Below are 10,085 nucleotides of genomic sequence, written 5' to 3' on the forward strand. Positions count from 1 at the left end.
CAGGTAGGAGCGGGAGCACCGGGCGCTTCCAGCCCCGAGCCGGGCTCTGCCCGTGCCGGGGTCGGGCTGCCCGCGGGGCTGCGGGCTCTGTACGCGATGTCCCGAGTCGTCACGCTTTCATTTTGTAGCAAAAACATCCCGCAGCGCGCTCAGCAATGCGGGCAGGCGCTCCCGGCCTCTCCCCGGCTACCGGGAAAAGGGAATGCTGCAAAATCTGCCGTCCTGTGCAGCGTTTGACAGGGGGAGCAGCAGCAATCTGTTCAGGGCTGTCTGCCGTTCCCGGGATTGCCTCTATAAATCCCGAAGCCGGAGCCGCTCTCTCTGTGCTTGTGCGTCGCTGCGGGGACACGCGGAGCTGCGGGCACCGCGGGATGCGGGGCTCGGGGCTTGCAGGTTGTGAGAGCTCAGGGCATCGAGGTTTCCCTTGCTGGGTGCTCTCTGCCCCTTGAGTTTGCCGCTGCTTTTCGTTTCCCCGCTGCGGGAAGCACGAAGGTTTAGTTGCGGGAAAGATGCGCGGGTGTCTGGGGGGGTTTGATGGGCAACGGGGCTCGAGGCTTTGCTGGTTCTTTGCTGATGGAGAGAATGGTTCTTTTTCTACTGGTTTACAACTCGTTTTATAACTGTGGAAGTACAGGAGGACAAAACACGAAGCGTTTCTGAAGCCTCCCGACACTTTTAGGGTACTCGATGCGTTTGTTGATGCTTCCACAGTATCAGAAACAACCTCGGGGTTCTGCAGGATCTCAGCTCTGCTGTGCTTTGCTGCTTGGAAACATCGCTCTGCTTTTGTGTTTTTAAGAGGGAAGGTCTCGTCGTTGGTCTTGGTCTAGTTCTGCTAAATTGCCGTCGTGATGGGATTTTAATTACAGACGTATTAGACTGTCTGTAGAATTTGCACAACAAAAGCCCGACTGGCCAAGCCCGTGAATAAAAGCAGATCTGCGGCTCAATGGAACATTAAAGCACTTCAGGCCTTCAGAACTGTATAGACTAATCTAAATCCTACTAAATTTAAGCTTTATGCTAATACAACTATTTCGTGTATTTCTAAACCTTTCATATTCCCAGCTCCTTGTGAGGATAAGCACCCAAACAAACCCATTCAAGGGAAATGTGTAAAACTTCAGAACAGCACTCAGAGATGACACTATTTTTTAAACTTCTGCGTGGCTTTGATAGCTAATGAGAAGTGTGATCATTAGAAGACAGAAGACAAGAGCTGTGTAGCCTTCTTGAAGAAATACTTTCTATTTTTTTTAATATAATCTAAAGGACTCGTTATTTCCAAACCCAAGTCCCTGGTGCTGTTCCTAAAACCCACCACGAGTTTTTATGAGTTAAGCAGGTAACTGGCAAAGATGTTCTGCCTGGGTTCAGCTTTCTCAGAGGAGCCTGTATTTTTCTAAGAACTGAAGTTTCACTTCTGCTCCCCGGGGTTGGCTATAAATCTAAGCAAACAAAGAAACCAATCTTAAATGTTGCAAGTACCCTAACAAGCCAAGCATGTTCAGACTGAACCAGAAAAGCCAACTTGTTCTGCTCATTTTTGGAGCACGTTTTGCTGCCCGTGCGCAGGGACGTGCAGATGGTAACGATGTCTCATCCTTCAACTGTGCAAATGTCTGAGAACGCTCCAAGAGTGAGATGAATTTGCTTCAGCCTGGGGCAGCTAAGCCTCCCAGCAAGTGTCATGGATGCTGTGAGCAGAATTCTCACTGATGTAAGGTCTTCTGCCTTTCCATCTGTCCCTTTCCTTGCACTAGCAGAAGGGCACTGGGCTGCGCAGGGACCTGGATGGGAAAACTGATCTAGGTGGAATCATCCTGCGCTTCCCCTACGTGCTCTCCCAAGTGGTGGGGTGACCTGAGCCTGGTTCCCTGGAACGAGCAAATTTTCAGGGATGAGCAGGACCTTCAGCCCTAGTTGGTATCAGTTTAAAGTGTTTGTGAAGCTGCTGTGTAACCAAGGTACTTTGGTTCCACAGACAAAGAGGTGGTGGTGCCTCGGCGATGCTACCTGCAGATTGCCTTGAGAAACAGTCTCAATTGGTCTCTTATTTAATATCTCCTAATCTTTAATATCTCCTACACACTTGAGTAGCCCTTTGAAAAAAGCAAAAATCACTTTCATTTTCTTAGGGAATTACCAATTGGCAATTTTTTTCTAGAATCAGAGTCTGACGCAGTTTAATTTTTTCCTGGCAGTTTTCTATTTTCTGCTGTATTTCCCTTCTTTGTTTTCTACTGAGACCTTCAAGCTGTGTGATTTGAGCAGACCATGACTCAGTGCACCAGAGTAAGGAAGGGTCAATACACAAATGGATTTATCCCAGCAGCTATCTCTGAGTCATGGCTCTTCCTCTGCTTCTAGCTTGGTTTTGGGGAGGTGAAAAAAGTGCACCAGCAGCAAATCACTCTTTACCCCACACTGGTTTTGCTCACTGTACCAGGGCACAGCATTAAACGTTTAATAGGTGAGTAATTGGAAAAGTATTCTGGTTTCTTGAGGTTTTTAGTGCTGGATTGGGCTAAATTGTGCACCAACGTACAGTGTTGCTTGCGAGATGTAATTTCTTGCCTTTTTTTCTCTCTAAAACTGCACTGATGGATAATTTTGGGGTAGAAGGAAGTGTAAATTGCTTCACAAAAATGTATATACTGTTTTTAATAAAGACTGAGCACGTGTGATGCAAACTTGCAGCAGAAAAGACCTGAAAAGTGAGACTTCTCCTCCCTCCACTAGCATAAATTTCATTACCCGGGTCACTACATAGTTACATGTTGCAATTGCTTTAAAATTATTTTGTGTGTATGTGTTTCTTATAATTACTTAAATGTTTAATGGACTGAACTAACAGGAATAGTGGAAACAATTTAGTGGGCAGTAGCTTATCTGGTAGCAAACACAAGCTGACAACGTTGAGGAATCTTTTGGCTTCTTTTCTTGTGGAGAGTTAAATATCTCTCAGTATTACTAAGGGTAAAATGTGGATCAACAGGACTGTAACACTGATAACTTCTTTCTTGTAGGAGCAAAAGTTCTTCCACCTCCATCCAACCTGGACTACTCATTTATCCAGATCTGCACCCTGAACTGGACGTGGAATCCCCCAGAGAATGTCAGCAGTAGCTGTGACCTGGAGTATTCCAGTGACATTGTTGTTGATGAGGTCCCTCAGGACAAGAGAGTAAGTGCATCACCTTTTAAACTCTGTTTTGCTCCTGTAACTGTCTTGTTGTGATAAAAATGTGCATGTGTAAGCATATATTCACACACACATATATATATAAATACAGTTTTAGTGCAGTCTTTAATTTTTGTCATAGGACCAAAAACCTCAAAAATGGGTCATATCACCATGTGGGATCTTCAGATCAGAAAAATCTGTCTGTCACCCTCTGATAATGGAGCTGCAACTGATAACATAGAATTACAGAATCACTTGGATTGGAAAAGACCTTTAAGATCAAGTCCAACCATTAACCCTGCCCCCCCCCCAAGCCCAGCACTAAGCCATATTCCCAAGAGCCACATCTAGACGACTTTTAAACATCTCCAGGAATGGTGCCTCAGCCACCTCCCTGGGCAGCCTGTTCCAGTGTCTGACAACCCTTTCAGTGAAAAAGTTCTTCCTAACCTTTAGTCTAAACCTCCCCAGGTGCAGCCTGAGGCCATTTCCGCTTGTTCTCTCACCAGTTACTTGTGAGAAGAGACCAGTGCCAACCTCTTCACAACCTCCTTTCAGGCAGTTGTAGAGGGTGATGAGGTCTCCCCTCAGCCTCCTTTTCTTCAGACTGAACAGCCCCAGTTCCCTCAGTTGCTCCTCATTAAGACTTGTGCTCTCCCTTCACTGGCTTCTTTGCCCTTCTTTGGACACACCTCAATGTCTTCCTTGTATTGAGGTGCCAAAAATGGACACAGTATTTGAGGTGTGGCCTCACTGAGCACAGAGGGATGATCACCTCCTTGGTCCTGCTGGCAAGAAGTATGATAAGAAGAAGAAAAAGAAGAAGAATGAGAATAATTCTAAAAAATACTTGATTCAGTCTTTACTTCTGCAGCTTTAAAAAAAAAAGGGGGGGATAAACAGGGTCATCTGCATCCTTAAATGGCAATTGGCACAGGCTCATCCCCTGCACCTGGAGCTGGATTTAAGAAAGAGGTGTCCATCCTGGTGTAGTTGTGATCTGACAGTTCAGTGTCTTCTGCAGGTAGTGCCAATATTAATGTATTTGTGTATAATGTGTTTGCTCTGTCCCAGTGCCTGAGCTTGCAGCTATCCACAGGGATTGACTCATGAGTACAGCATTTGTTCCCTGCAACAGAAATTGTAAAACTTCCTTGTTTGGGGCTTTTACTTTTATTTCTGCGTTGGGTGGTTTGCAGCCCAGATGTGATCCTTGGTGTAGATCAACAATGGGTTGGTCAGGACAAGGAGCCAGCGTTGCTGAAAGGGGCTGTAGGGCAAATATTTTTCCAGTGTATTGCCAGTAAGATAATGTGCTACCAGTGCATAATTCCAAACCATCAGAACTTGAAGCTTTGAATATGCAGCAGCTGCGGGGTTGTTAGCCCTGCTCATTTGGGTATGGTTGAAATCGATACGAAGCCTCTTGAAACAGATCTTTGTTGTCGAGCCCTGTGACTGTTTTAAGGGCTGGTGTTTACAGTGGCCTCTTCATGGTGACTGCCCTGTTATTCTGATAGCTCTAGGATATCCTGGACTTCAAATGAGGCTGTGGCTTCACAAGCAGCAGAGCTGATTCAGTGGCTCAACACTGCTAAAAGGGTGATGCTGTGTTTTTGACACCCCTTTAATGACCTTCATCTGACATTTAGGTGAGCCAGCTGGACTTGCTAACTCAGTAGAAACCTGTTTACCTCTTCTGGTGGGTTCATTAATGAATCAACAAGTTGGAAATCTGTTTGGTTAATGAACTGAAGACTGAAGAGTTTGTGGGTCTAGCAGATGTTGAGGTCAGGTTAATGAACTGACTGAGTTTGTGGAAGGGTCTAACAGATGTTGAGGTCAGGTTAATGAACTGAATGGGTTTGTGGAAGGGTCTAACAGATGTTGAAGTCAGTTTCAGTGAAAGAGCTGTGGGACTGTAGTTCCACACGCCGGGATGAGCCAGGCTGCACATCACCTGGTCTGTTCAGTGCTGTTTGATTTCCCTGCACTCTCATTAGTGCCAGTGTTTTTTATTTTATTTTTTTTAATACATGAGTGGTTAAACCATTATTTGGTCGTAACAAATATTTAATTATTTCTTATCCGGTTTCCAGTTAGTAAAAGAGATCCTCTAGCCCAAGAAAAGATGCTCAAGAGAGCAGATGAGAAAGGAGAGCCTTCTCCTGACACAAACATACTCCCTTCCATTTGTTTTGATAATTGCTTTCCTGTGCTCCTTAAATCCATGCAAATGCTTCTCATTGTTTTTTGGTTACACCTTCATGAGTTCTTTCTTCTGCTTGTCACACACCCATGTGCACACACAGAACGATGAAGAAAAGCTCCTGTTTATACAGCTGTAGTATAAACATGCTTATTTTGCATTACCCATGAAGACTTACTGCAGGACCATTTCCCCCCTACGTTGTCAGCTGTTCCTTGATCTCTGTATGGCCATTGTCACAGAGGGGGCAGTGTTGGAAGGGACCCCTGAACATCACCTAGTCCAACCCCCCTGCTAGAGCAGGATCACCTACAGTACATCACACAGGAACACATCCATATGGGTTTTGAATGTCTCCAGAGAAGGACACTCCACAAGCTTTCCCTGTCCCAGTGCTCTATTACCCTCACAGTAAAGCTTGAACATCCTGTGTTCCAACTTGTCCCTGTTGCACCTTGTCCTGTCACTGCACACTGTGGAAAAGGGAATGGACCATCCTCCTGGCACCACCATTTAGATATTTATAAGCGTTGATGAGGTCATTACGTAGACATTGCTCATGTCTACAGTTCACTGGAGTAAGTGAAGTTTTCCTCTGGTGAGCTGAGTGTGTCTGATGAGGGAAAAGAAAAGCTCAGCGATGCTGAGGCTTCCCGTGTGGTCAGACACTCGTTTCCCTTGGCTTTGAGTTGCAGCCTTTCTGAAGGGCTGTCATGTATTCTTACATGATCAGCAATTAATAGTCATTCCCATGTGTCTGATATGGCACACCAAACGTTCTGGTCTTCTTCTCCCTCCCCTTCCCACCCTCCAAACCCAGGAATGGAGTAAGAGTCTGTTCCGTGTGACGGACACGTTCCTGAACGAGGAAATGCGCTTCAAAGTGAGGAGCGAGTGCAAAGCTGATAACGCCAGCGAGCCCAGCCCCTGGGTGGAGACCTCTCTTCTGCCAACAGGTAACACAGGCACAGCCAGACCCAGGCTCCATGGCTCTCTTGGCCTGGGGAACACACGACCCTCTCTTCTGTGCCATTCTAACACGGTATCATAGGTGGGTATCATGGAGAAGTGTGGAGACACCAGAGGTGAGGGCTAGTTCAGTTGATAGTTTAAACAGAATCATAGAATCATTAAGGTTGGAAGGGACCTTCAAGATCATCAAGTTCCAACCCCCCTGCCATGAGCAGGGAACCACCAGCCCAGGCTGCAAAAGCCTCATCCAACCTGGCCTTAAGAACCTCCAGGGATGGGGCATCAACAACCTCCCTGGACAACCCGTTCCAGTTCCTCACCACCCTTGTCATGAAGAATTTCTTCCTAATATCTAACCTAAATCTCCTCTCAGTTTAAAAGCTTTACCCCTTGTCTTGTCACTATCTGCTCTGATGAAAAGCCCCTTCCCAGCTTTCCTGTAGGCCCCCTTCAGGTACTGGAAGGCCAAATTATTATATTTAAACCCAAATGGAGTGTTCTGAAACTCAAAACCTTACAGGTAAGCCTGTAAATGTAAATGCTTCTCCAAAACAATGGTGTGATTCCTGAGCAGGTTTAAATTAGATATCAGAAAAAAATGTCTTCTCTGAAAGAGTAATTAAGTACTGGCACAGGCTGCCCAGGGAGGTGGTTGTCTCCATCCCTGGAAGTGTTTAAGAAACATAGAGATGTGGTGCTTAGGAGCATGGTTTAAGCATTGGATTTGGTACAAGTTAGGTTAATGGCTGCTAGAGTGAGGTTATGGTTGAACTTGATGATCTTACAGATCTTTTCCAACCAGAACGACTCTGTCATCCTGTTATTCCTCGTTTGTCTGCCTCACCCCGGGTGTGAAACAAGAAGCAGCTTAGGTTGTTTCAAGCCTGTTGACTTCATGACTAACATCCAAGTCAGTTCATTTTGTATGATTTTTTTCTATACAAGCAAAACTCCCTAAAATAGCCCTGTGTTTGTAAATGTTAGGGGAAATGATCTAGCCAATGTAGCAACTTGTTGAGTAAGTGACATAAATAACGATAGTTAGGTTCTCTGCTTTTCAGAAAAGATGCCTAGGGTCCTAGAAAGCTGTGCACAGCTTAGTTAATAGAAAAGAAATAGTTTATATTCCTTGAAACAAGAGGTCCACAGCAGAATTGTTAGGAAGCAGACTTGAAGGAATCATGTATTCTGCTGGATGCTGGAAAGTAAGAGATACAGCAGGGAAGCAGAGCCTGGAGTCTGTCAACTGTGGAGCATGATTCAATGTGGATGAAAACCAAGGTGGATGGGAGACTCTGAGACCTTATCAGGCTTGTCTGTGTGTCTGCCAAGGGGTATTGTGGAAATCAGGAAGGCAGATAATTAGGACAGGGTGTACTAAGCAGGTTGGGCTTTCAAAAGTCTGCTTGCAGGTAAAATACTTTGAACTGCTTCTCGGAATAGGAAAACTGATTTGGGTTTGCAAGCTCAGAAGTAAAAAGTAGTTTGGGCTTTGCTATCAAGAAAAGCCTGGACTGTTGATAAAATTAACATGCATTTTATTTTTAGTTGATGGAGATGTTGCTACTTGTTGCAAGGAATAAATACTTAATATGATGTAATAGGTTAATACGATGTAAAGAACTTGGAATATGCAACAATGCAAGATTGGATATGAAGGACTTTAGTCTATAGTTGCTCTGTACTCATTTGTATTTTTCTTCTGTAATTGGGGTTTTCCATATCTTGAAGAAGTTGAATGTCCAGAGGTGTTTGGGTCTCAATTAAAAATTCAAGCTACCTCAGTCTGGCTGTTGTCCCTATTTAAGAGCTACAAGTATTTTCATATTCAGAACACTAAGAAACTAATACTGTCTGGAGAACATAACTGTCATCAAATTCTGAGTAATTTTAGCTTTGATAGATATAACAACTATAAAACTAAGTGCTCTGCATATCAGTGCCAGTTACTTTAACTCCTTTATAATGTAGCTGTATTTTAATAGAACAAAATGTTTTCCTGACTCAACACCTTGTCCTTAGCATCAGGTAACCAAGTAGTAACTGAGACATGGTGGAAACTGAGATTCCCTGTTGTGATGTTTTCAGTTAGCAGTTGCCCTGTTGCCATTCCAGCTCTTGCAAGTGATAAAACAACTGGAATTCCTCCCTGGCTGTGCAGGGACAGGCCGTGCAGGCTGAGGGGTAACCCACCCCTGCCTTCCAGTTTCAGTTGCATAAAAAGGGATGTTTTACTCCTGGAACGTGGGCAGGAGATTTTTTGCTGGCAAAAGAAATCTTCAGAGACCTTTCCAACTTGCCTTGCAGGTGTTCCAGGTACTGCTGCTGTTGACTTGAGCTGTGTTTGGCACAATTTGGAGCACATGGTTTGTAAGTGGCGTCCTGGGGAGAATGCAAGCAGTGACACCAATTACACGTTGTTCTACTGGTTCGTATGGGCTCTTTCTTCCCAACCCTAAAGTGCTTCAGCACTAATCTTCAGTTTTACATTACATGTTTTACTTATCTGCTTCCTGTTGCTTTGAAAGATCCCAGGGCACTGCGCACAAGTTAGTGTTGGGTCCTGTCCAGAATACTTTGCTGCTGAAGGGTCAAGAGGTGACTCTTGCTGAGGCTGTTTGGGAAGTTGTGAAGCACTGGCTGCTGTTGCAGCCCGTTGGAAAAAAAGCTGCTGTGGCTTTGTAATTTTTTCTAATTGTGGATTCAAAGAAGAAAGAACTAAGAACTGAGCTAGACTGGTGCATTAATTGGTTTCTTGGCTGCCCTGCAAACACAGGCCATTTAAGACATCAGTCACTAATGGATGTGTCATCTCTGAAATGGCTGGGAAATGGCACGAAAGCATTAATAACACTTAAGAGTAGTTTTGTTTGTATCTTAATAACTGATTCACCTTGAAAGTGATAGAGAACATCTTTTTATCATCATCCCCCCTTGCCAGCTGACTGCCATAAACAGACTTCTGTTCCAAGGGAACAGAGTTGTGGTGTGAGCAAGAACTTGGCAGCAAGACCTGTGCACACTAATCCATGCATACTTCTGCATGTAGATGGGGCTTGGGAAGTGCCAGATTGCATTAGCTTCTGTAGCAATATCCAGTTTCCATTCTGAGAGACCCTCGTTGTGCTTTTAAATTAGCTTCCTGCCTTATCTGAACTGACTCAAGAAACTTTTTCCACTTCCTCTGCCATGGCAGCCTCACAGGCTAAATGTTTCAGTTAATGCATTGGACAGCAAAAAGCAGAAAACTTGCTGCTTTAGTTAAATGCAGGGAGGACTGTTCTCTCTCTAAACTGCTACTCAAAGGAATTTTTCCTTTTTTGCAAGAGCAGAACCAATGAGACTTTGAAGATCTGAATTTCTGGGTATATGGATACTTACTGGGATAATGCTTTAGATTAGAGCTATGTATATTCAACTTACCCCTCAGTTTTAGTGAAAGCTGCAGTGATAGCAAAGTGGTTTGAGTCATGCTGCTTCGAAAGAAAAAGTATTTTTTTCTCAGTTTTAAAGCTGAAAACTGAGGAAACACTTGACTTTTGTACTGAAAGATACACTTTCCATAATGTAGGTGAGGTGGGTTTGTTTTATTGTTTGTTGTTTTCAGAAATGAGTGAACAAGTTACCTGAAAAACTATGGCTTAGTTCCACTTTATGTTCTTCTTCATTCATATTTTCCTCTAAAAACCTCTGCTTTTCATCCACAGTGAGCAGGAA

At 44.2% G+C, this 10,085-nt stretch overlaps 1 protein-coding gene across 1 annotated transcript in view; it reads left to right on the forward strand.

Moving 5' to 3' along the window:
• Nucleotides 1-3,040: 3,040 nt before the first annotated feature.
• Nucleotides 3,041-10,085, forward strand: part of IL13RA1 (interleukin 13 receptor, alpha 1) — a 56,024-nt gene continuing 48,979 nt past the window's right edge. Inside the window, exons 1-3 of the mRNA XM_010004764.1 lie at nucleotides 3,041-3,187; nucleotides 6,217-6,352; nucleotides 8,676-8,796. Coding sequence (XP_010003066.1) covers nucleotides 6,268-6,352; nucleotides 8,676-8,796 — 206 coding nt within the window. The 5' untranslated portion in view covers nucleotides 3,041-3,187; nucleotides 6,217-6,267. The remainder of the gene's footprint in view (nucleotides 3,188-6,216; nucleotides 6,353-8,675; nucleotides 8,797-10,085) is intronic.

This window comes from Chaetura pelagica, unplaced genomic scaffold, assembly GCF_000747805.2.
Source record: "Chaetura pelagica isolate M959 unplaced genomic scaffold, ChaPel_1.0 scaffold129, whole genome shotgun sequence".
In the NCBI taxonomy this organism is placed as follows: domain Eukaryota; kingdom Metazoa; phylum Chordata; class Aves; order Apodiformes; family Apodidae; genus Chaetura; species Chaetura pelagica.